General features: G+C 42.2%; 2 protein-coding genes and 1 long non-coding RNA gene across 15 annotated transcripts in view; 2 read left to right on the top strand and 1 right to left on the bottom strand.

Annotated features, from left to right (window-relative positions):
• HOOK1 (hook microtubule tethering protein 1) overlaps positions 1-24,768 on the top strand; it is a 102,471-nt gene that overhangs the window by 15,655 nt on the left and 62,048 nt on the right. For 7 of the 10 annotated variants that reach the window (XR_014184114.1, XR_014184115.1, XR_014184116.1 and 4 more), the window contains 12 exons: positions 1,111-1,312; positions 2,001-2,111; positions 2,361-2,448; positions 2,638-2,698; positions 3,658-3,798; positions 4,445-4,532; positions 5,312-5,346; positions 5,932-6,014; positions 6,447-6,547; positions 6,903-7,004; positions 8,127-8,195; positions 9,269-9,410. Coding sequence is in view for 1 of the 10 variants with exons in the window: in XM_082053399.1 (XP_081909525.1) it covers positions 1,111-1,312; positions 2,001-2,111; positions 2,361-2,448; positions 2,638-2,698; positions 3,658-3,798; positions 4,445-4,532; positions 5,312-5,346; positions 5,932-6,014; positions 6,447-6,547; positions 6,903-7,004; positions 8,127-8,195; positions 9,269-9,427 (1,240 nt within the window). In the remaining 9 variants the exon portion in view is untranslated. Of the gene's footprint in view, positions 1-1,110; positions 1,313-2,000; positions 2,112-2,360; positions 2,449-2,637; positions 2,699-3,657; positions 3,799-4,444; positions 4,533-5,311; positions 5,347-5,931; positions 6,015-6,446; positions 6,548-6,902; positions 7,005-8,126; positions 8,196-9,268; positions 14,224-24,768 lie in introns of those variants that run through there. The other 3 variants (XR_014184122.1, XR_014184121.1, XM_082053399.1) reach the window with 3 other exon arrangements.
• Positions 14,483-24,768, top strand: part of LOC309440100 — an 11,956-nt gene continuing 1,670 nt past the window's right edge. The window contains exons 1-2 of the long non-coding RNA XR_014184126.1: positions 14,483-15,229; positions 24,521-24,593. This is a non-coding gene — a long non-coding RNA (uncharacterized lncRNA). The remainder of the gene's footprint in view (positions 15,230-24,520; positions 24,594-24,768) is intronic.
• Positions 16,263-24,768, bottom strand: part of LOC309440094 (cytochrome P450 2J2-like) — a 25,367-nt gene continuing 16,861 nt past the window's right edge. For 2 of the 4 annotated variants that reach the window (XM_082053419.1, XM_082053418.1), the window contains exons 2-10: positions 21,780-22,083; positions 21,030-21,192; positions 20,728-20,877; positions 19,997-20,157; positions 19,513-19,689; positions 19,116-19,251; positions 18,666-18,853; positions 18,023-18,161; positions 16,263-17,276 (exon numbers count right to left, since the gene is read on the bottom strand). In XM_082053419.1, the coding sequence (XP_081909545.1) occupies positions 17,101-17,276; positions 18,023-18,161; positions 18,666-18,853; positions 19,116-19,251; positions 19,513-19,689; positions 19,997-20,157; positions 20,728-20,877; positions 21,030-21,192; positions 21,780-21,968 (1,479 nt within the window). In that variant the 5' untranslated portion in view covers positions 21,969-22,083 and the 3' untranslated portion in view covers positions 16,263-17,100. Of the gene's footprint in view, positions 17,277-18,022; positions 18,162-18,665; positions 18,854-19,115; positions 19,252-19,512; positions 19,690-19,996; positions 20,158-20,727; positions 20,878-21,029; positions 21,193-21,779; positions 22,084-22,442; positions 22,481-23,621; positions 23,830-24,768 lie in introns of those variants that run through there. The other 2 variants (XM_082053420.1, XM_082053421.1) reach the window with 2 other exon arrangements.

Here is a 24,768-nt window from a genome sequence, read left to right as displayed (position 1 = left end):
ATGTTGGAAAATGACCTTCTGAAAAAGCAGAGATGGAGTACAAGCTTTCAGGCATAACCTCTATTGTTTGCATAAGAATAGCAACAAGGAATTGTTCTGTAAAGCAGGATTGATGAATACAGAAATTGTTCTTCATGTGGGATGGAAGGTGAAGTTCTGCAAGAATTAAGAAATTTTTATGGGAGAGTGTGTGCCTTCTTATTAAGGGGACTGTTTTTGCAAGAGGCTGCCTTTTCTAATGTACAAAAGCATATATGCAGCTAGAACTTCAACATAACTTTTAGTGTCCGCATTCTTGGCTAAGTTTAAGTTAGCAACATGATGAACAAAATGAAGATGAAAACACGAGCTTGATGAGAATCAAATTCCACTCACGAAATATCTGAAGCAAATCATATTGAAAAGCAGGTATGCTATTTTATTCATAAAATAGCATGAGTAAAACATGGAAAGGAACATGGTTTCAGGTGTTTGCCTTATAGTGGTTCTTAAATACCATCTGAAACAAATCTTAACTATAGATTTTCTTACATAATTTCCTTGTACTAGCTTCTAGTGATACGAGATTGCAGATATTAAACACAAATATTGAAATTAATTTGTATTTATGATCCGAATATTTTCTTACCACATAGATTTGGGTTAATGATCAGCTGGTAATATGTGGTCATTTATGCTAATGATCATTTTCATAGTGCAGTTATGTTCTAACTGTGTAGAATTATGTATGACCCCACAATGAGAACATCTGCGTGTTTTTCCTTACTGGGTATTATCTAGCACAGGATGTTGTGCTGCCTTTGCAATGCACCCCACAGAATTTGCTAGAGATACTTGATAGACTAACGCTTGCTTGTACTTCTGGAATATGAATGTCAGTCTTACTCCCACTTAAACCCTGTGGTGATTTCAGTTTTCATAAGCAATCTTTGCAAAATTCAAGTTTGCATTGATTATGTGTTGTAAAATAAAGCAGTAAGATTTAAGTGCTGTTAAGCACCTTACATCTTCCCTTGAAAATAGCTTCAATGTGCATGAAAGTAGAATTCAGCCTTTTTTAATCTTCTGAAGAAACACACTCATTCTTCTAATTCCTGTTTATACTTTAAGGAGTACTGCAGACAAGGCAAGTAAGCTGGAATCAACTGTTGAAGTTTATCGTAAAAAGCTACAGGACCTGAATGACTTCCGCAAACAAGTCAAATCTCTGCAAGAAACAAATATGATGTATATGCACAATACAGTCAGTCTGGAGGATGAACTGAAGAAAGCCAATGCAGCTCGTACCCAGCTAGAAACCTACAAAAGACAGGTGAGGCTGCATCTACACTGAAGATGTTGCTTTTTCCTCAGAAAGTCATCTTACCTAAATAAAATTATTTTAATTATGTTTCAATAAAAAAAAAATCAACAGCTTAATAGCCCATGGACTTAACCTTATTGTCCCCTTAGAACTTCTAATTTGTGAAAACTCCTTTATACTCTGCCACTCACTTTCTGTTTTTCCCTGTTTATTAAGTTAACAAGATTAACTGTAGTTGCCATCTCAACTGATTGGTTGTCCATGGTTTGCAGGCTTTTCTTCATTACTTTAACTGAGGTAATTTGTGTGCCTGGGAGAGGTTGTTCAGCTATTACTCAGACCAGTTGTATGTAATATTCTTCACTTCACATAAATTTATTTTAAACTGTACAAGTTTTATTCTGATTTCCCTTATTTCAGTAGTCATGAAGTGATACAGGAGTTAAATATATATGTAAAAGAGGGAGCAAAACAAAACCAATACTAAAGGAAAACGAACAAACAATCCTCCCCCCCAACCAATCAAAAAAGCCAAAACAAACAAACAAAACCACTGCCTGGTCTTATTCCACTCCCCCGGGCTTGGAGAACCAGCTGTTTATATTGCTGACCTGGGCAGGAGTGGAGGCTTTAACACAGCTTTTAAAGGTAGCAACTTAAAATATTAATGTGCTGAATATAGTCTCTTTATGAAAAGGTCCAGGAGCTTCATAACAAGCTGTCTGAAGAATCAAAAAGAGCTGATAAGCTAGCATTTGAAATGAAGCGACTTGAAGAAAAACATGAAGCTTTGATCAAAGAAAAAGAGGTAAATCTCTCTTGAACGAGAGTTTATTTGAACACCTAATGAATTGCTCTCAATTGCTTTGTTTGAGGAAAACCTTCCCAGAAGTAGTGCTACCATAAAAATGAAGCTTAGGGCCATGTGTGTGTGTATACACATGTAAAACAAAAGATATCTTAAAATGTGTGTGTCTTAGTACTACACCTGCTTAATGTTATTTGGTCTTAAAGTGGTGCAGTCTGACTTAATTCCGCTTCAAATATATCTTCTTAGAGGCTGATAGTACAGTGTGATACATTAAAAGAGACAAATGAAGAGCTCCGGTTTTCACAAATGCAGCAGGATCACCTGAGTCAAACAGGTATTGCTTTACTTTTGGAGGCTTTTCTATGTATAGTAGTGTTTTCTTTAAGTTTACTAAAGTTTACTAAAGTTTACTAAAGTTTACTAAAGTTTACTAAAGTTTACTAAAGTTTACTAAAGTTTACTAAAGTTTACTAAAGTTTACTAAAGTTTACTAAAGTTTACTAAATTAAACTTCCAATTTCAGGTGCATCTCATGTTAAAAGCCATGAGAATCTTGCTGCTGAAATTCTGCCAGTGGAATATAGGTAAGGTGAAAAGGTTGAGGTGGTTTGGAAGCTTTTATAGGTGGGGCATAATGTTTTTTACAGAATCACAGAACGTTAGAGATTGGAAGGGACCTCAAAAGATCATTCAGTCCAATAGCCCTGCTGGAGCTGGAACACCTAGATGAGGTTACACAGGAGGGCGTCCAGGCAGGTCTTGAATGCCTCCAGAGCAGGAGACACAACCTCCCTGGGCAGCCTGTTCCAGTGCTCTGTCACCCTCACTGAGAAGAAGTTTCTTCTCAAATTTAAGTGGAACCTTTTGTGTTCCAGTTTGTACCCATTACCCCTTGTCCTATCATTGGTTGTCACCGAGAAAAGCCTGGCTCCATCCTTGTGACACTTACCCTTTATGTATCTGTAAACATTAATAAGGTCACTCCTCAGTCTCCTCTTCTCCAAGCTAAAGAGACCCAGCTCCCTCAGCCTTTCCTCATAAGGGAGATGTTCCACTCCCTTAATCATCTTCGTTGCCCTGCGCTGGACTCTCTCCAGATTTTTTGTGAAAGGTTGTTTTTTTGACAACATGATTCTGTATCCTACTTCTTGCTTTCCCTCCATGATGCTTCTCTGGACCCCCATGTATCAGTTGATAATTCACTGACAGAATAAATAAATAGTACACAGCAACTAAGACAGAACAGCCAAAGGCTAGGTAAGGTTACTTTTGAAGTCTGGCAGAGTGAAATATGAAGGCACAATAAAATCTGAGTTTGGAGTGACTTAATTTAAAACTTTGTTCATATCTCTTAAGCTATTGTGGTGTTTGAAAATTATAATTTAACTTTTAATAAAGAATCACATTGTTACTCCAACTATATCCTTAAGCAAAACTTGTTTCTCTCAGTTTAAGGTTGGGGGAGCAAATGGGAGTATTACGTCCTATTCTTAGTCACCTATTTCTTAATTAACAGTGACTTTTTTTGTTGTTTCTGATTCAGAGAAATGTTTATTCGGCTGCAGCATGAAAATAAGATGCTTCTATTAAAACAGGAGGGATCAGAAAACGAACGTATTACAGAGCTCCAGGAACAGCTGGAGCAAAAGCATCGGACAGTGAACGAACTAGAAACTGAGAAAAGGTGATGGGTGAAACAGCATCTTAAGATATTGCAAAATGTGATTTCTGTACTTTCGGAGCACCTATGTGGCTTGCATTTGTAGTGTAGCACTCTGCAGGAAGCCAGTTATGCTTTTTCTGTCACCAGTGTAATCATTAACAACGGGTTATGAAGCAAGCAAGAAGGAAAGTAGCATAAATGTGGTGGTGTGAAATGTGGTACATCTGGGGCTAGTGTACTCTGAAGGAAGGGTTGCTTATAGGACACTCTTCTTAACTCTGAATGTTTCTTGGTAGACCAAGAATGGATGTAAACTCATTTCTAGAACTTCAAACTAATCATGTTGTAACACTGGGATATGGTCTGAATTTCTCTCATTTAATGAATGCTGAAAGCAGTTTACTACAATATGAGAATTTTATGTAGTTAAGTTTTTTTAAAACTTTAAAATTATTCTAGGTCTTTCATTATAAAATGTTTAATAAAGTTGCCATGTGTTTGTTTCAGTAGTTCAATTCAAGCTAAATGCATTTGTAATCAGTTTCTTTGTGGTTTAAGTCATGCTGGGTAAACTGTCTGAAAAATTACCATCCAGACATGAAACAGAAAAGTCTAGTTCTCTTATGATCTATTTAGATAGGTGATAACGATATTTTCTTCCTAAAAGGCTAAATGAAGAGCGTATTGGAGAATTACAACAGCAGATGGAAGATCTGCAAAAGACTTTACAGGAACAGGGATCCAAGTCTGAAGGAGTAAGTGAAAGTTCAAGCTGCTTGACCTTAAAGACATCTTGTCAGTTTTATTTAAAATCCTTCAGCATAACATTAAGTCATTTATTTAGATGCACTGCTTCTTTTTCAGTGTGTCTAGTGTTGATAACTACTAAGAAGGCAGGATTGTGGTTTAGTGCCTTTTTTTCTTTTTCAATTTAGTTTGAAAAGCACTGCCTCATGCAGTAGTAAGAGTGAGCAAGCTCTGAAGCCCATTTGGGTCACCCAACCCACCGCCGCAACATGAACAAACATACACCTTTCAAAAGACCTTACAAGCAAATACCTTAAACAACTGATGCTGTTCAATGCCTTGTAAAAACTCTCCTGCATGAAAACAGCTCCCCAAGTTTGTGTAGCCGAGACTTGGCTCTGCTGTATTCAGTGCAGATGAATTTAGTCACTATAGTACGAATCCATGAGACCTCCACACCAATTGCATTTCAGTTGAAAAGCTCTTGTTTTATGTGATTCCTTCTTTAAGGAACTGTAACTCTTCTGACTTCACTTTACTTTTAAAAATCTCTAATTTTATCGTTAAGTGGTGGTATAGTGAAGAGGATAGTGTTAAAGGAAACAGGTGCTGGAACTGGTATCTGTGCAGTACAAAAAATGCATTAAAAATGCAGTTTTCTTAGGATTTATTTGGTTTGACTTATTTAGGTGTGCTAAGTATTCTTGGCTGATTTGTAAGAGCACTTCAACATTTCACAGTATGAAATACTGACATGTAACTCAGTTTTAACTCTTTCCTTCTGTAGTCTAGTAACCTGAAGCAGAAATTGGCAGCACACATGTAAGTAAGCCACATGCATCCACCATAGCTTATTTATGCTAAATAATTTGACTATTGTAACACAGAAACTGCATAAGTCTTTGTAGGGATGTCTTGTTTTTCTAAGCCACTTGATTTGAGAATCATGTACTTAGTGGGCTAAGTGTTGTAGTTTTGTCAACTCTGATCATGAGAATCTTGTAGTACTAGTATCCACTTAACTGTATCTCTGTCACCAATAGCATTTTAACTGTTCTGATTCAACAACAGCCTGCTAGAACCATCCACTGTTACTGGACTGAAAACACATTTCATTCTTCTTAAATACTTCCATCCTTTCAGCTGATGTAGGTCCTGCTAAGGAGATGCTTGAAGGTTTTTTGGTTGTTTTGTTCTTGTTTTCTAGCTTTAGGTAAATGAGACTCAATTCAGAACTCAAAACTTTTTATGGTTCTTTTAAAATACCTGCTAATATTTCTATTTAAACTTAAAAGAATTGCCAGAGTTGTTTAAGCACTTTGACCATCAAGTTTCAACTTTCAGCTCCTAAAACTGTGCACAGAATTATTTGTGAACTTTATCCTTAGTCCAGACTTTCATTTATAGGGAAAAATTAAATGAAGTTCATGATGAGTTACAGAAGAAAGAAGCTGATCTTGCAGAACTCCATCCTGATATTAGTCAGAACCGTAAGTTGTTTTGTGTGGTGGTTTGGTTTTTTTGGTTGTGTGGTTGTTTTTGGTTTCTCCTTTAAAGAGACTCGTGTGTTTCTTCTGAAATTATTCCTGTGGCCACTGGGCTATGGGATACTTGTCTGGATAAGGCTTTCTGCTGCAGTGCAGCTTTAAACCTGAAATGGGGGCAGGGGGAGGAGTTTCTTGCACATGGTAGTGGGCAGGGAGAGGTTCCTGGAGGCTTAGTTTTGTTGAACGGTGCTGTTCAAAATGGGAATTCAGTGTCAAGTGGGACCTTATGGGTACAAGTGAAACAGAAATAGGAACTTCAGAAATCGTGTAGTAGCTAAAATGTTAGGGCGGAGGGGTGGTTAAAGAGAACACAGAAGCCTTGAAAGTACCATGTTGATTTTTATTTTGTATGTCTTTGATAATTTCTGTAAATAGCCCAGAAGATTGGAGAGCTGGAAGCAGCTTTGCGAAAAAAAGATGAGGATATGAAAGCAATGGAAGAAAGATATAAAATGTACCTTGAGAAAGCAAGAAATGTGAGTGGCCTGTTACTGAACGTATACATTACTTCCTGTAAGTTGTAAACAGATTGATTTGAGTCCCGTGTGTTTACCTCCCAATTAAAATTAGTGGCTGCATGTTGCGTTTTTAGTTAAATTGCCCAATTGCTGTCACTTAAGTGTATGAGAATGGGTTTTAGGCTAAAGCATGAGATGTATTATTCCTTTGCACCATTTGATATCGTCTGTTCTGCGGTGTAACAGCCTAGTTCTCATCATAATTACCTGACTAGTGCTCAGTCTGTTTTCATATTTCTACAGGGAGCAGATGAGATGCAGAGCTGTTGAGAATCAAACCTGACTCATAATGGGGTTTTTTTGCTTTGTACAGGTGATAAAAACCTTAGACCCTAAGCTAAATCCAGCATCAGCAGAAATTATGTTGCTCAGAAAACAGATAATGGAGAAAGACAAAAAAATTGAAGCACTAGAGGTAAACATTTACATATATGTAATAATAACTTTAGTATATTCTACTGTCTCTGATATTAGATGCTCAAGTTACTGTTTCTTAATGATCCAGTCCCCTTCAATGCTGCATTCAATTATAGAAACTGCACAGACTGTCAAACCTAGAGATTTTTATTTTGGCTTAATTAACCTTGCAGCCTAATAGAAGTCTGTACTTTTCAACAGTGCTTTTCAATATAGAACTGAAATTCTAGTTTGGATTCTTTGTAAACCCTCTGAAAAATCTATAAGTGAAATACTTGATAAGACAAATAGTTTTGCAATGTTACAGTAACTTGTACAGAGCTGCAGAGTCTGGCCTTTTTCAGTAGTACTGTATCTTTGTTCATATGAGGGACTCAGTGTTTGAGCAATTACTTGAATTTAGTAGACCTCTGATCAATCAGTGGCTTCATGTACTGGAGTTCTTGAATCTATAAAGAAGAGTAAAACCTATTAAGTCAGTAAACTGTGGCTGAAATCCTGAAAGGATTGTTGACAGGAGTCCAAGAATAAAGAAAAAAAAAAAAAGAAATGGGAAATGCTACATTCAGTTCTAATAGTAATATTGATAGGACTGGTTAGAATAGTTACCTGAGAAAATGCAAAATTCCTCAACATGAGTTAGTAGCCTAGAAGGTCTGACTTTATAAATGCCATGGCCGCAGATTTCTTTTACATACTAGATAAGTATACTATATTGCAATTAAATGTAATAGCAATTCAGTAACACAAGAATATTCAGCCACTAGAGGTACATTCTTGTCTTTGACTTTCAGGTAAAAAAAAAAACGAAATTATTGATAGACTTTCTGATACACTGTAGACTTTCATGCATTTCTCCACACACACAGACACCCTCTCGAAGTATGTTTCCAAGTTAAAGTGCAACTTGTGTAAAGTTTTGCCTCTTCTTGAAATGGTCTAAACTTCTCTCATAGTCATTTATGGAAATATCTTTATTTACACTTCTAAGCTTTCTAGTTATTTTGCATTTTTAAGCATTTCTGCTGTATGTTTTTATTTCAGTCAATGGACTCAATAAGTTTATGAAGAATATTTTTGCGTTTTAACTGAGATTTTCTTCTCTATTGTCTGCTTGCAGGCTGAATACAAACTTGCTAAGTTACGTGATTACGAGGAAAAGCTTATTGTAACTGCATGGTATAACAAGGTGGGTCAAAAGTTCACTTGTTGGTATCTCAGAAATCGCAAGAACACATTTTGCCAATTTTGACAGTTAAATCTTACATCACTTTTTTTTCTTTTGTAGATTCATTATAAAATGATGCTTAGGAGAGAAGGCTAACAGTTTAGCTACTTGTGGCACAAGAGTCCACCTTGCAGATTAGCACAGCCTCACACATAAAACAGGGAACTAAGGAGAGGAGAAAAGCCTTGAGGATTGCAGTTTAAAATGAGATCACTCTTCCACTTGCTAATTCTGACTTTAAGCCAGAAGGCAAACTTGAGCGAGTTATAGCTGGAATTTCCAATCCTGTTCATGTAACTTAGGAGATACCAGCATCATCATTTTTTATAGCGGTGTAAAGGAAAAATATTATAAGTAATCTATTTTTTTAAAGCTTTTGTTATGTTTTCTGTTTGTCTTCTGTGCTTTAGAACAGGAGATTTAGAAGTAAGTATAGGCCATGACTTCCATGTTAGTAATATACTATTTGCTGCCACAAGTTTCTTCTTGGATTTAGCAGGTTAGATTTCTGATTGTTCAATGGCATTTGTTGTTGGAGTTTTTGGACTTGAGACAAAAGGTTCAAAAGGTTTCCAGACTCCTGCCGTAGATGTTCAGTGTCTTTAGGACAGTATTTGTGGGGAAAAAAGCTAAAGCGTCTTCTCATCCTGCAGCAGCATTGCAAAGGTTGTTAGAATGTTTGATGTTAGGTTGCTGTGAAAAGGACTGGAGGAAGTTCTTAATCTTTATATGAAGCAATGTTTAAATAGGATTTCATAAAGACTGGAATGAACAAAAAAAAAAAAGTAAAATTAAATAGCTTGCTTATTGTAAAGTTGTTCCTTTATTAAGTTAAAATTAACACATTCAATGTGAATGAGTCTTATTTTTTTAGCATTGGTTCGTACCTTTTATGGTAGCAAGAGGGCATATAAGAAATACAGTAAAAGAAATTCTGTGTGCATACTGAGTAAGCATGAGCTTTGTGCATGTAAGATGACCTTTTTTTGGTCCAGTTTTTGCTATAGTGTAAATGTCGTTTCGCTTATTTGCAGAGCCTAACTCTACAGAAGCTAGGTATGGAATCCAGACTGGTTGGCAGTAGCGGTGCTTGCAGAGATGGTCCTGGACGCTCCTTCCTAGCTCAACAGCGTCATGTCACCAATACCAGAAGGAATCTCACTGTTAAAGTACCAGGTGCAACATCTGATTAAGCCGGAAGGACCATGAGGAAAACCTATATGCTAAAGTGTCCTTAAATGCTTTATAGCTTCCACTTTAACTACTTGATGCAAAAGAAGGTTAAAATGGTGGGCAACTGCAAATTCAACATCAGAACTGATCAAGTGGTGATAAAGTTGATCAGTGGTGTGTCTAAAAGGTAGTACTTAGCTTTCCAAGTAGAAGTAGATTTAATAACTGCAGTGTGTATTTACAAGCACAACTTAAAAGATTTATATTTGCCTTCAGAATATATTGTAAATATAGAAATTGGCGCTATATATTTAAAACTTTATTTAATGGGCTTGGGCTAGAAAGTTGACTTCTGTAATGGGAAGTTGTTATGCAAAAATGTACTTCAGGAAACTGGCAGTACTGGCCATTTTTGCTGGGCTCTTCTGAAAATTAAAAGGTTGGTACGATGTTTTAAAAAATACTTTTTTTTTTTTTAAGAATACAGTTTTAAGAGGAAGAAGATACTTGCATTTATAGAAAAAGATTAAAAAAGGTTAGTACTAGTTGACTTGTTATATAACAGAAGACAGGATTTGTTTTGTCATCTCAAGTTCATTTTAAAAAATTGAAGGTTAGGTTCCTGCATAGATACATTAAGGAAAACCTCTCTTTAAGATGTTGAATCCATTAAAGCCAAATAAGCTGTCTTTCCCTGTGTAAGAAAAAAAGCTATGATAATAATTCAAAAGTCTGGGCATGTTTTAAAAGTCTGGAGTATTGGTACCCTGCCTTTCCTTGCACAAAGGGGGTTAGGTGGGAAGGAATCCTATTTGTTTCCAGCTATTTATACAACCCTGTGTATAGAAATTAATTTTCCTTTTTTTTTTGAATGTAGTGTCACTTTAGTTATTGTGAACTAACTGTACTGGGTAGGTGAATGAAAGATAATTTTGCTACTTGTTGGCAGTGAGAAAAATGTATGAACTGTAATAGCTTTGCAGTATCTAGACTGAAGAAGATGAAATGCAAATTGATACCAGAAATCATGGTGCAGGGAATTGCTATCTTTCACCAAATTTGTGTTGCTATTTACCAAATGTCTTATTTTTGTTGTAAACTATATTTTTAGGAAACTTGTTAATCACAGAATGTTAGGGATTGGAAGGGACCTCAAAAGATCATCTAGTCCAATCCCCCTGCCAGAGCAGGAACACTTACATGAGGTTACACAGGAAGGTGTTCAGGCGGGTTTTGAATGTCTCCAGAGTAGGAGACTCCAGAACCTCCCTGGGCAGCCTGTTCCAGTGTCTGTCACCCTCACTGAGAAGAAGTTTCTTCTCAAATTTAAGTGGAACCTCTTGTGTTCCAGTGTGAATCCATTACCCCTTGTCCTACCGTTGGTTGTCACCAAGAAGAGCCTGGCTCCATCCTCGTGACACGCACCCTTTATATATTTGTAAACGTTAATAAGGTCACCCCTCAGTCTCCTCCAAGCTAAAGAGACCCAGCTCCCTCAGCCTTTCCTCATAAGGGAGATGTTCCACTCCCTTAATCATCTTCTTTGCCCTGCGCTGGACTCTCTCCAGCAGTTCCCTGTCCTTCTGGAACTGAGGGGCCCAGAACTGGACACAGTATTTCTGGTGTAGTCTTACCAGGGCAGAGTAGAGGGGAAGGAGAACTTCTCTCGACCTACTAACCACCCCCCTTTTAGTATACCCCAGGATGCCACAAGGGCACAGTGCTGGCTCATGGTCATCCTGCTGTCCACCAGGACCGCCAGGCCCCTTTCCCCTAAGCTGCTCTATAATAGGTCATTCCCCAATTTATACTGGAAGCTGGGATTGTTCCTACCCAGATGCAATACTCTACACTTTCCTTTGTTATATTTTATTACATTTTTCCATGCCTGACTCTCCAGCCTGTCCAGGTCTCTGGATGGCAGCACAGTCTTCTGGTGTGTCAGCCATTCCTCCCAGCTTGGTGTCATCAGCAAATGTGCTGATAGTACACTCTTATTCCCTCATCCCAATAGTTGATGAATATATTGAATAATATCTACCCCAGTTAAGTTCTGAGGCACTCCACTAGATACAGGCCTCCAACTGGACTCTGCCCCATTGACCACGACTCACTGCCTGAGTCCACCTCACTGCCTGATCATCCAGACTGCACTCCCTCAGTTTAGCTGTAAGGATGCTGTGGGAGACTGTGTCAGATGCCTTACTGAAGTCAAGGTAGACCACATCCACTGCTCTGCCATCATCTATCTGCCTTGTTATGTCCTTGTAAAAGTCAATGAGGTTGGTTAAGCACAACTTCCCCTTGGTGAAGCCATGTTCACTGGCCCTAATGACCCTCTTATCCTTGATATGCCTTGAGATGGCACCAAGGATAAGTCATTCCATCAGTTTCCCAGGGATGGAGGTGAGGCTGACCGGTCTATAGTTACCCAGGTCCTCCTTGCCCTTTTTGAAGACTGGAGTGACATTTGCTTTCCTCCAGTCCTCAGGCACCTCTCCCATTAATGTCCATTCTTCTTTGCAAACGGTCTAGACCAAATTCATTATACGTGTAGTTAAAGAAAATAAAATTGCAGCAGCCCTTAAACTAAATACTTGAGGGTGCTGTACCAGTCTGTGATGTAATTTAAAATTCAACCATATGCATGAAGGAAAGCATATGTCTATCTTCACCATTAAGGCTATCTTTGATTTGAGAGCAGGGTTCAGCTTTGCAGAATATAAGTTTTGAATGGTGAAATTTGAGTAGTCTTCCATTTTGTATGCCCCTCAGTATGGCTTGTTCTTTGATTTCTTTCTTCCCCAGCATCTTAAATTCTTAATTGGGCATTGCATGCATTGCTAGAGAAGTGGGAAGTATGCATTTTTAGTACTTAGCTAGTGTTGTTTCTTAGTTGTGGTGATGGTTTTGGTGCCATACATTTAGGCATTTAAGAGATGTCTTCTTTTAAAACTTCTGTCTACACAAGGGGTTGTTTAAAAGCCAGTCTCATGCTAAATGTGGTATCAGTGGAGAATACACCAGACAAACTGCTGTTGGGCAGTTTTGTCTGTCAGGTTGTGTTCTTGAGGATTCTGTTCTTCTTTGGACTACCTTTTGGGTTTTGAGGTCTTTTATTGCTGCAGTGATATTATTGGGGTTTGTATTTTAAGGTACAATTGCTCGTTTGATCTGCTAGTGGGGTGGGAGATGGTGCTGAGCGGTGCAAGATGCTTGCATTTCTGAAGCCTGGTAGTTAGATGTGTTCTAGTGAAATGTGAAACTGTCCCTGATGGTGTTGAGTGGGTCTCTTAACCCTTGTTCTTTACAGCATGGAAACTTTCATGGGCGTCTTTCAAATACTCATCTAGTTAGTAGTCTTGATGGATTTGTTGTACTTCTCACAGTAGTTGAGCTGTGTCAGTAGTCATATCAGGTAAAGGATAGTGTAAATTTGGAGCAAATGTCTTTATATGCTTCTCAAAACTGCAGACCCTGGGACCAAAAATGATCAAGAACCTCCCTATCGCTTAATTGGAAGCTTGTCTTCTGCCTAGTGATGGAAGAATTTGATTACAGAACTACAGAGAGGGAACAGCCTTTTTCAGGGCAAGGTTGCACCTGATAGTCTTGTTTGGGTTGCCAAAAATCCGGTTTTCAGGTACTACATAAAATCTTACGTATTTGAGACGTTCTCCAAACTGTTAAACATTAAGGTTGTGAATATAACTTCAGCGTTTCTTTGGTATTGACAACCTGTTTAAGAGTGGCTGTTTTATAACTGGTTAAACTTAGGTTACATCCTATGAGTGAGGAACTGATCTGTAGAAATTAATGTTTCATTATAAGCCACGATGTTGTATTCACTTCAGCTTACCTGGCTGTGCAGAAGGGATCATTAGAATAAGTATCATTTTAATGTTAATTTCATTCATATCAAACAAAAAAAGCTACATATAACGTTGCTGTGTTACAGCTGAGATGTATGCAACATATAACAGCAGAACAATATCAATACAATGTTTTTTGATGCAACATGCACCAGTGCTGAGGCAGGACAAAGAAAGAGGCTACTTTTCTCTGCAAGATGAATTTGTATCATGCCCGGACAGCACAGGTAGGGACAGATTGAAATTAGGCGGTGAAATCATTAAATACTGCTGAATTTACTCAGCATTATTAGTAACTTTAGCCAGTTTCCAGTAAAACGGGTAAAATAGATCCAAAGAAACAAAAATATTTGTGATTGACATATCACTTCTTAATATTTTTTTTATATAAGATTAAGAATAAGCACTATGGAAGTGTTTTGTAGCAATAATGCAAATTTAACTAGTAGGTTCTTTTACTCAAGGTGGATCAGGCAGCAGTTTTGAGAAGATTCTTTTGCAACAACTGTATTATAGTAGATGTAAGAAACATTACCTGAAAAGAAATTTTCACCTAGCTGATTTTTTTGTTCTTTAAAAATATATATATGGGTACCTTATTTTCTGCAGCATACACTTACTTGGAAATAAGTAATTTAAGCAATACTGATGTTTTATTTAGGTAGCCGTACATAGTTTAGTAATTATAAAATGGAAACACTTATTTACAAGTTGTTAGTGTCTAGTAAAGTAATTTTCTTAATTTCTTTGCTCTTTTTCCCTTCCTCTCACTAGTCCGGCTGGAGTTAAGGTTTTCAGTGTATCTGTGTCTACATCTTCTGTTTAAAACAAATGTAAACACTTGGTTGCATAGAATTCGAAAAATTGCACTAATTTTAAAATCTTGGTTTTATTTTCCTTTGGAAAGAATTATTTTATATTCACATAAAGATTTTTAAAATTAAGTTTCAGGTGTCTTTATTCCAAGCAATGTATTTAATAGTTCCTAGCTGATGTAAGTATCCATATTTCTGGGCAACATATGAACTGGATTTGCACGTTGTTATAATTACACCATCTAAACTGTCATGTTACATGTGTTTGGTCACAAGATGCTGTGTTCAAATGCAGAATGCCTGTGTGGAGCCTGGGTCTGTGACCCTGTGTTGCTTTTTCCATGCGAGACAAGGAACCTGACACACGGATGTGATGTTCAGAGTTCGCTTTATTGTCGGACCGGGCTAGCTTTATAGCAAAGCTGCCCTGTCCACGTGCCTTACAACAATGTGATTGGTTGTAACTCGTGCTATACAATAACGTGATAGGCTGCATGTACTGTCCACCGCTCTGCCCGCATGTGTCCGGCGATTGCAGAAGGTTTGTATGTTTAGGCGAGGAGTGGCCCTGAGAGGTGGACGAGTCCAGCCCCAGTGCAAAGGGAGGTGAGGTCAGCTGTGCATGGGAGATGGTTTGTGTGGAGGAAATGAAATATTCAAGAAGTGCATGTGCAAAATGGTCCTGTGAAATGTGCTCTGCTCAGAGTACAGCTAACCCAGTGGAGACCTGGGGAGGAGGGGGAGGAAGCATTTGAATCTAACAGCAGCCTGGGAAAGGAAATGGGACCCTGAGCCAAGGAGTGGAAAAAAAACAAGGCAGATGACACCTGCAAACTGAAAGTGCTTTGAGAGTGATGCTGCACACAACAGAAACTGATCACTGCCCCCATGTCTCATTTCCAGTTGATTACAGGCAAGAAGTCCACTTCAGCCTTCCTGTTCTGCTTCTTCCAAGGAAGGAGAAGAAAGAACATAAGGCTTAGAACTTTTTGATTTCTGCTGTGAAGATGTGACAGTCCTTTGCCAGGAGCAGGTCAGGAGGGCAGCTGGCAGAGAGAAAGGATGGACAGCTGTGGTTGGGGATGTCTCCTCTTCTAGTGGGAACATGGTCAAGTCTCCTACATTTTATAAATAGGTTTGTTTGGTTCCCATCGTGTTTTCTCACACCTCGTCACACCTCCACCTTACGGATCTGTGAAACAAGAGCCTGAAGTGCCAGAAAGAGCATCTTAGTTCAACCTCTTCTTTCCATCTGCTTGTGCCTGGCACACAAAATCGGGGCGGGGGGGCAGAGCTTCCCCACCAAGCCCTGTGCTGGAAGGAGCTTTATGAGAAACCATGTTAACCTGCTATAAATTTTCCTTTCTGTTGTATGGCTATGCTTGGCCGCAGGGTGTTTCTGCCCTTTAGTGGGCAGGTCTGTAGGGCCAGCCCACCATTCCCTGCTGCCTTCTCCCTAAACTCAGACAAGAAAAGAAAGATTAAGACAAAACAATTTAAAACCTGCCTAGGCATTAATGCTTACATCTAAAAAATGTTTTTCATTCCTTTAGGAAATGACTTAGTTCTCAGAGACACTGGAAAACAATTTCTATCTTCAAGGAAAACAGACGCAAAAATTACTTCAGCAAAAACTGCAAATGAGCAGGAAATTATTGCTTTCTCCTAGCTTCTCAGCAGGTGAGCAGGAGGTGAAGCTGCATGTTATCAGTGCTGTGCTATGCCGAGGGCTCCTGCCATCTAGCCCCACTGCCGGGAGCTATAGATCACCGTGCCCAGGTGCCTTGCCAGGGTCCCATGGTGCAATTATTACCAAGTTGATGCATTTACTGGTGTGAACCATCACTTGCCAATCCCAGGACTGTTTCACCTTGCATGTCATGGTTTAAAATGATGAAATTTGCTGCTGGTATTTTCCCAGGGACCCTTTTCTTCACCAGGCTGTTGAGTGCACCGGGCTCAGCTGTGCACTGTGTGTTGCTGGAGCTCACCCCTCTGCCCCCCGGGCACACCAGCCACTCGGTGATGCCGGGCAGGTAAATGGGGAAGATTTAGCAGATTCTAATAGGCAGAACTTATTACTTTTATGGCTACAAGTACAGATGATTTATTGAGGGGTCTGTCAGAGTGGAGAGCACTGTGCTCCATGTGGGTGTCATAGTGTTGTTGCTGTGCCATGCCAGGTCCCGGCCATAGGCTTTGATGGTTTCCCTGCTAGTTTGCTTGTCCTGTCCAGGTCGGTGATTTTAATCAGTTCTGTAGGAACTGCCTTTGCTGTTACAGTGCCAACCTCTCTGCTACTGGAGAGCAATGCTGCAGGGACATGGGTCAGGTGCTGTGCGGCTGCCTCTGCCTGGGTGGGCTCACAGCCCCCTACCCCCATCCCGAAACATGGGGCAGGGCAGGAGGCTACAGCCAGTGCTGGAAATGGCCTGTAGTGGTCTTCACTTTGCAGAATGCTTCATGACAAAAGCGTTTTGGTAAGAATTTCTTGATGCAAAAGAAATAGATGAGTTGGAGAGACTATTTTTTTTTTTTTTTTTAATAATGGATTACACGTCAAGTTTAACAATGTCACGAACGGTTGGCAATTAGTACTTCTATGAATATTATAAAGCAAAGGCTAGTAGTGCTCTTCTACAACTCACAGCCACAGCCTGAACACTGCAGTGTCTAAAGTGTTGCTCCTTCTCCTGCCACTGGGAAGCGTGGCCATCCATCATGAAAGCAGGAAAGGCCCAAGCCCCTCCCTGAATTACAGTGCACTATTGCAAGCCTAAAAGTGCCATGGCAGATCCCAGGCTGATTACCTTTCTCATGTGATACAGAGTGCAAAGTCTGCTTGTAAAAGAAATTATTTTGCAATTGTTTGGAATAAACCAACAAACTGCCCAGCCTCTCCTTGCAGCAGGGCAGTCATTGCCCTCACTCAGGGGAGCAGCTGAGGCTTTTTTTCAGCATCCATGGCAAATGCCTTTCACTGTGAGGACGATGGCCAAGGCTTTCTTACCGAGGCACAGCACAGATCTTGTAGGGTTTTGGGCCCACAGCGATGCCCACTGTGTGCTGGAGGCTGAGCATGGTGTCCGGGGGTGCCTGGAAGGTGAATTTCTGGAGCAGAGCCGTGAAGAAGAGGAAGAGCTCGGTGCGGGCCAGCAGCTCACCCGGGCAGGAGCGCTTCCCTGCGGAGACAGTCACCCATGGCTTCCTCAGCCTGCGCTGGCTGCCCGGCTGCTTTTGCTGCCACAACAGCCTCTGCCTTCCCTTAGCACCACAGCCCAGGCACATTACCCCCTTTCAAGGATGTGTTTTTCATCCCAAACTAGGCTCCCTGATAATTGCATTGGCGCTACAACATGGGCTGTGCCCCCAATGCAGGACTTTTGAGGGCACATGTGTAACCATATGTACAAGCCTTGAATCCTCCCCTGCTTGGATAAGCTGTGCTGACATGTATGGTCTGGATGTGCCTACACTGGGAGTTTGATCTATGCCAAAGAGAGGGGACAGAGAAGGTGTGTGATGCCAGTATGGAAAGAGGGGTGGTAAAAAGAATGTCCTCAGTGACACTGTTGGCTGGGTCCCCTGTGATAGCAACAGTGAGGCCTCTAGTGAACTCAGCCATGGGGGAGCAGGAGCCCAGGGCAATGCTCTGCTTGGTGAAGGTGTTTCTAGGGTCTCTGGCAATTTTATGGTATGCTATTCACTCTCATCTCTCTTCTATGCAGGTGAAGAGAGACAAGAAAGAGCTCTGAGTGTGGTTGTGGTGCTTTGGGGTGTCCATGAGAGCATGGCTTGAGCAGCAGCTCTCAGGGTGCAGCCAACATCTGTCCTTTCTATCACTCTTTTCCCCTGTGTCCTCACTGTGTAGTGGGAAGCCCCATCCCAGTGCATAAGCACAGAAGCACCAACTTGCAGGAAATCTTACCTATAGAAAATGGTAGGAAAGACTCTCTTTTCCAGAACTGACCATCCCTCAGGAAATGTCCAGGGTTGAAAGTGTCAGGGGTTTCCCACTTGTTCTTGTCAAACATCACAGCAGTTAAATTTGGGACCAAAGCAGTTCCCTAAGAGGAGACAAATAAAAGTAAATTGCATGTTTTTTGTTACTGAGAGTAGGTGAGGCATCTTTATCTTCATTTTTATTTTACTGTGTCTTCTCCTTGAAGAACATCCATAGTCAAATTCTGCTGCAATCATTTGTCCAGCACTCCATGCAGTTCCTCCTTCTTGTCTGTTCAGAGAGGCAATGACTATAGACCCATGTTTTTCACTCATCGCTTTTATCTGCTCTAGTCTTGGACCCAAGTTCCTGTAAAAACTGTAAGAATGGATCTGTGCCTCAACAGTGTGTGCAGTTGGGGTTTCACCCCCATCGTTCTGCACCACTCAGTGTGCTGGAGAACATTGTTTGGATGGCAAAAATACATGTTCAATAGGAGTGAGCTGTGGCCAGGGCAGAGTAGCTCTGTCTCTACTCCTGTCTGCACAGGATGGACCTGGGCTGGTGAAACATTCCTGGGGAATGGGGAGTCTCTTGCTAAAGTCCCACTGATCGCCAGTGGGATTACCTTTGGTATACGGAAGCCATCCACGACTGTGTCCTTCACTGTCATTCTTGGCACACCTAAAGGCACAATGTTGCTTTTCCTCTGTACTTCATGGATGACGGCGTTGGTGTAGGGCATGTTGCTCCTGTCGTCCAGGACTGGCTGCCGCGCCTGCCCGATGACCGTGTCGATCTCTGCTTGCACGCGGGCTGGTGGGAAACAGTAAGGACCAGATAAAGTAAAAGAAAAATTAACAGAAAAAATCCCTACCACCACCAGAACCAAAAAAACCCGTCAAATTTTGAACATCACGGGGTTGTTTCTGTGGTGATTCCCCAGGTACTGACCTAGGACGCCTGCCACTGTTTGCACCTCTATTGTATGAGTGCACAGATATTAAACATTTCTCACTGAAAAGAGGGTTTGACAAAGCCGTGAGAGCTAAACCATGGGAATTTGCTAATAGTTTACCTTGAATTTCTGGATACATGGCCATATACAGCAGAGCCCAGCGGATGGTTGCTGAAGAGGTCTCAGTCCCAGCAAAGAGCAAGTCGAGCACACATGCCACAAGGTTTTCCTCCTGGAACGTGCCATCACTGTTGTCCTTTACAAAAAAAAGTGTTAGTGTTGCACGAACAGCAAGGGCTGCCCTGACACCAGGCTTAGTTCACTCGAGCACCATGGGTATTGGCAGAAACTGCTGGCCCCCTGCACCTCCATCCTCTAGATGGGTGCCCTGAACCTGATGTCCATCCTAAGCTCATGACTGGCCACAGAGGCAGCTCAGATGGAGAATTTGGGCGCATTTCTCATCCCTCTGGATTTCTAAGCCCCGCTGCAGAGGGGTTTGCTCTGGGGTGCTGACCTTGGCTATCTCCTGCAGGTAGCAGTCGATGAAGTCCCGGCTCTCCGAGGGGTTCCAGTCCTCCTTGTGTTTGTCGATCCTCTCTTTCACAAAACTTTTCAGCAATCTTACCTTTCTAAAAATGGTTTGGTGGGGTCCGGGTAAGAACTTCATTATGGATGGGAAAGCATTGTACAGCTTTGGAGAGAAAAGGAGATAAATTATGTAATGGATGGAAAAGCCCTTCTGATATCAAAACCTGAGGAGCCTGCAGTGCCACACTGACTAAATTGCTGGAGTTGGTGTAAAGAGCTGAGCTCCAGGAGAGCTTGACAAGGGATTGGTATTCCTGTCACAGAGAGACTCATGCACTACCTGGCATTACAGCAGGCAGGTTGGCAGTTAATGGGCAGGAAAGGGGATGTTGGGTGAGAGAAAGTGACATGGAAATTGCAGAACTTGAAAACTATGGCTCTGCAAAACTGCACACTGTACATGTTCATACCTGGGTCGTGATGGCCCCGTGGAGGCGAACAATTTCGTCTATCAGCTGCAGCAATTTTTGGAAGTCCTCGTCATGGTAGTTGAAGCGATTCCCAAAGGTGAGGGAGCAGATGATATTTGAAATGGCTTTATTGATTTTCAACTGAGGGTCAAAAGGACTCCCTGCAGAAGGCAAAGGGAATGATCAATTTTCTTCAAGTCTTTCCAGAAAAAGAAACACAGTTTTCAGAGGTAAAGTATTCAACAAATAGGAGTGAAATGAGTGGCCCCTGATGGGCACTCTCCTGTGTCACTGCATTCCCAGGACTCCTCACCACCCCAGGATCTGACCAAGCTTGGCTGGGCAGCCCCGTTGTGCAGCAAACATCCCACCCTTGGTCCCACTTCAGTCAGACAGTGGAGAAGTTTGTTTACGCTGGAAAGCCAGGTCTGCAGAAGACATCATGTGAATTCATGGGAAACACTGGTGCTTACACACACAGGATGTTCTGGAGATCTCTAAGAGAGCAGCAGGCTGAAGCTGGGCTATGAATAATGGTTTGGGGTTTACCCAGCTGCATTTACCTGTCAGTATGAAGGTAAATGACCTGTAGAATGGAGCTGGGATGACGGCAGGGTGCTAGCACCGCTTGCAAGGTGAGTTATTTCTCAGCTTGCAGTGACCTGTGATAGTATAATGGGCCATACTGGTTTCTGCCTTCATCACAGCTTATAAGGGGCCATGGCACTTACCCTGCTCATCCCCAAAGGCATCCACGAGGTACCGGCACTCCTCCTGGATGCGCTCCTCCAGGCTCCTCTTCCCTAAGCCAAAGTTTCGGAGGGTGGACAAGGTGAACCTCCTCTGCTGCTTCCACAAGTGCCCATTGGAAGAGACCAGTCCTGCCAGAAACACGACACTGTGAGCCAAGACAGATCCCTCCACCCAGGAGAAAAAGCTCCAGCGCTCTGTTTTATCTCCAAATGTGTTGGGCCTCCAAAAGGTAAATGATTTGATTTTACAGCTGAGATCTGTGTCCTGAGGGAGAACTCACCCCTGTTGCTGAAGAGCTCCCCATCAAGAGGCATTTCTGGGCGATCCAGGAAGTTTTCTCCTCGGTTTACAAGAACTTCCTTAACCAGGCGCAGCCCATTAACGATCACAAATGATGACGTGCCCATCTCAATGCTGAAGATGTTCCCGTATTTTTCAGTAAGCTGGGAAGGAAGGAAGGAAATAAATAGGAGGGCTTGGATTTGCAATCATTGTTTCTGTCAGGACGGGGATGGCCTGGCTGGAGACGCAAGTGACAACAAGGGAAGCTGAGAGCAGGAGGGGAGGCAGAGTGTTTGCACAAGTGTCTGGTTGTCTGCATATGATTTTTTTTCCTCTTTATTCATATAATTGCTCAGGAATTGTTGTTTCTTAGCCATAAATCAAGCAAAGCTCTGCCAGTTTGATCTTCCAGTCCTGTGTTTTTCCATCTTTTGTGTCTCTCTCTTCCCAAATATCCTTCCAGTCATCAATCAGACCTAAGGGGCACCTACAGCTGTGACAGCACCCGTTGTGTCAGGCTGTGCCCTTTGCCCAACTGATTGCTCCACAATCGTCCCCTTCTTCACGCCTGGGCAAACTTCATCCACGTTGCTGCCGACTGAGGGCAAAAGTCCTGCCCACCCCGGGGTGAGCTCCTGCGAGTCCTCCTGGGCCATGGGGTTCGGGTTAACACCCTCCCCACACTGTAAAGGTGGCAGAGACACAACCCCCTCCTTCTCTTTGCCCATAGTGTACACCACCCCCTTACCTTCTGAAATGTCATCATGGGATTGTTGAAGTTCATCAGGTACATGTGCCCCATGATGGGGAGATAGAAGGGTTGTGGAGGGAAGTCCTTGGGCTTTCTGTGCTTCATGTAGTCGGCAACGAGTAGGAAAACAACAAGGAAGATGAGGAGCGTCTGGCAGGAGATGCTCTCCCAGAGGAAACGCAGCATGGCTGGATGGTGGGGCTCTGCAGGGACGTGTCCTGCGTCAGGTCAGGGAAGGTCGAGATCACGGGGCACCACAGAACCCCAGGGTCAGTGGCGGATGGGCAACGTGCTGGCACAGCTGTGGGCACAGACACAAGACAGCATGGAGTGGCTTTTGCAGACCTGGTCTGGAATCTGCGTCCAGAATCCTGTTTTGCTAGGTTGGAGTAAGGACAGTTTGATTAAACCTCTTCCAGATAAAACTCAAGCCTTTCCTCTGATCTCTTTAAAAAAACGACACAACTAGAAATCTTATACTCTTGCTGCCACCTCCCAGCGCTGCTTTAGAAAGCCCCAGGGAATCACGTCCTTGTGTAAAGGACAGAAAGGAGCTTTTTGGGGCCAGGATTAAAAACCTTCTGGCAGCCTCACTGTGCCATTCCCACGAGCCCACGGCTCTCCACAAGCCCCGCTCCCTCCTCCCTGTGTTTCTCTCACCGCCCGTGTCTCAGCGTTGCCTTCTCTGTGCGGGGGAGTGTCACGAAATATTACATGGAGGCACCCGAGGTTAATTTAAGGGACAACAGAGTCCACAACAACCTTTATTAAACCAGTGAGAAACAGGGTTCTTGCACTCCACAAGTGACTTAAATACAGGTTCGAATATCAGTTGAGGAAATAATTTGAAGGGGCAGCAACTAATACAACAGGCGGTCCACAGTGTGCATGCACATGGCTGCACCAAAACAATGCCGGAGCCGGCCCTGGGTCCCGGGGAAGCACACACTTGCCAAACACGGTGCAGGATTATTTTTTAAAAGAGATGCACGTACTCGTAGTGAGTACGGGAAGTGTGCACTCGCGATTCTGCGAGGGTAAATTTATAATACACTCGCAATTGTGCGAGGGGCTCTCGGCGGCCACTCACGATTGTGCGAGGATTTAAAGTACCCGTGCACGGGAGGAAAATACACTCGCGGTTGTGCGAGGGGCTCTCGGCAGCCACTCGCGATTGTGCGAGGATTAATTTAAAGTACACGTGCAAATGTGCACGGAAAATATACGTGCAAATGTGCACAGAAAGTATAAATATGCTCGCAATCCTGCGAGAAGTTTTACTTACACACGTGGCAGCGAGGCAAGTGGAGTCTCCATCCCGGGGAGCGGGGGGGGCCCGTGGCTCCCGGCGGCAGTGGCCAAGCTCGTGCTCCGAGGGACCCGCACAATGGGCCGAGTCGCTGACGAGAGTCCCGTTTTTATAGGCTGATCAGATCTGACCTGTAGGCATTCTAGAAGCTTCTCTGCACCCCCACACTGGAGTGGGTGCCCCTGAAGCCTCCAAACATCCCCCACACTGGCCGCAGGCACCCAGCGGCTCAGTGGCGCCTTGGCACTCCCTTCTCCTAATGGCCCTGGCCAGGGTGCTCTGGGGCCAACAAAAGAAGCTGTTAGCCTCAAGTACCAGAGAAAGAGGGAGATGCGCCCACTCCTTCCAAACAGAAAGGGGGGAAGGGGAAAGAGGGGGGTTGCATTCCACCACAGGGAGGCTCCAGCTGCTCCAAGCGCCTCTCACTTTCCTTGTTTGAAAAACTGTTCGATAGGACAAATAGTCATTGAACAAGTCAAAGGTCAGCAGAGACATCAGAGAGAATGTTGCGCAAACCTTTCACAACCCACCTGACTCAAGACTTTCAGTTTCGGTGCATCCAGTTCGTGTAGGGAGGAAGTAAACAGCCATCCAGGGTCTGCCGCCGTTTCCAAGCACCGTCATTTTCTGGTCTGTGCAGACAAGTGCAGGCAGAGCAACCTGCTCCTGCCTCTTCTACACCACTCAACAGATTCAGCAGCCCTCGTCTAGGTTTTTTCCTACTGGACGTAGCAATGATTATTCTTTGCTGTTTCTCATGCAGGCTGAGTACAGTAGCCACTAAAGGGTGCTGAATTTTGCATTAAAAAAAAAAAAAAAAGGAGACAATTGCCCTTTCATGTTGGAAAGACTGAGGCTCTCTGGCCAGCCCAGAAGGAGAACTTCGTAGGCTTATGAGGAGCCTCTTGAAGGCTTGGGGAGCAACTGAATTTGGAAGCATTTTAATTCCTTTTTTTAATTAAGTTGGTAGTGTTAATTAGTTCTATCATATCTATCATACTCTTATCAAGTACTTAACAAGTACTTTTACTTGTGTAATCGGTCAGGTAACTAAACCACCAGTTAATTGACTTTTGACCTTCACGGTTTTGCCAGAACAATGTATGGTACTCTTCCTAAAGGGCATAACTTCATTTCTGTAAACACATATAAATATTCAGCATGTCAGCAAATGACAAAGGCCTTCACATCCTTGTGTTCCTCGCTGTAGCAAGCTCAAGCACGCACAAAAATTCCTCCTGCCCTGGAAGGCAGTGTCTTAATTCAGCTGTCAGGATAGAAATTTCCTGTGACATAGGTATAACTTCCAGTCTCCAGGAGTTTGTGTGTCATTAGATACTGTAGTCAAACAACTGATGATTTAATGCTGGGAATCTGGTGTCTTCATTTATTTGTGTGTTTGATGTTTAACCATTTAATTTTGTTCCAGAGATGTTGCTTGGTTTGATGCATCTTGGCTAAATCGCATTAAGGATGATGTTGGTGACAACTAAAGAATAAAGGTATTCTAAACAAGAATTAGTAGAAGTCTGTGGGGTTGGATATTGTCTGTCCTGAGAATATCTTGCAGTCCAAAACCTATAGAATTAACCTCAGACTTCTTAGGTTCTCTTAAAGGAACTTGAACTGTCTGTTGACGGTTTAAGTGCCTTCCAGCATTGCTGCATGAGGATTTTC

The sequence above is a fragment of the Streptopelia decaocto genome (genome assembly GCF_964273445.1).
Source record: "Streptopelia decaocto genome assembly, chromosome: 5".
NCBI lineage: Eukaryota > Metazoa > Chordata > Aves > Columbiformes > Columbidae > Streptopelia > Streptopelia decaocto.
Note: the sequence above shows the minus strand (reverse complement) of the source record. Positions and strands in the feature narration are given on the sequence as shown.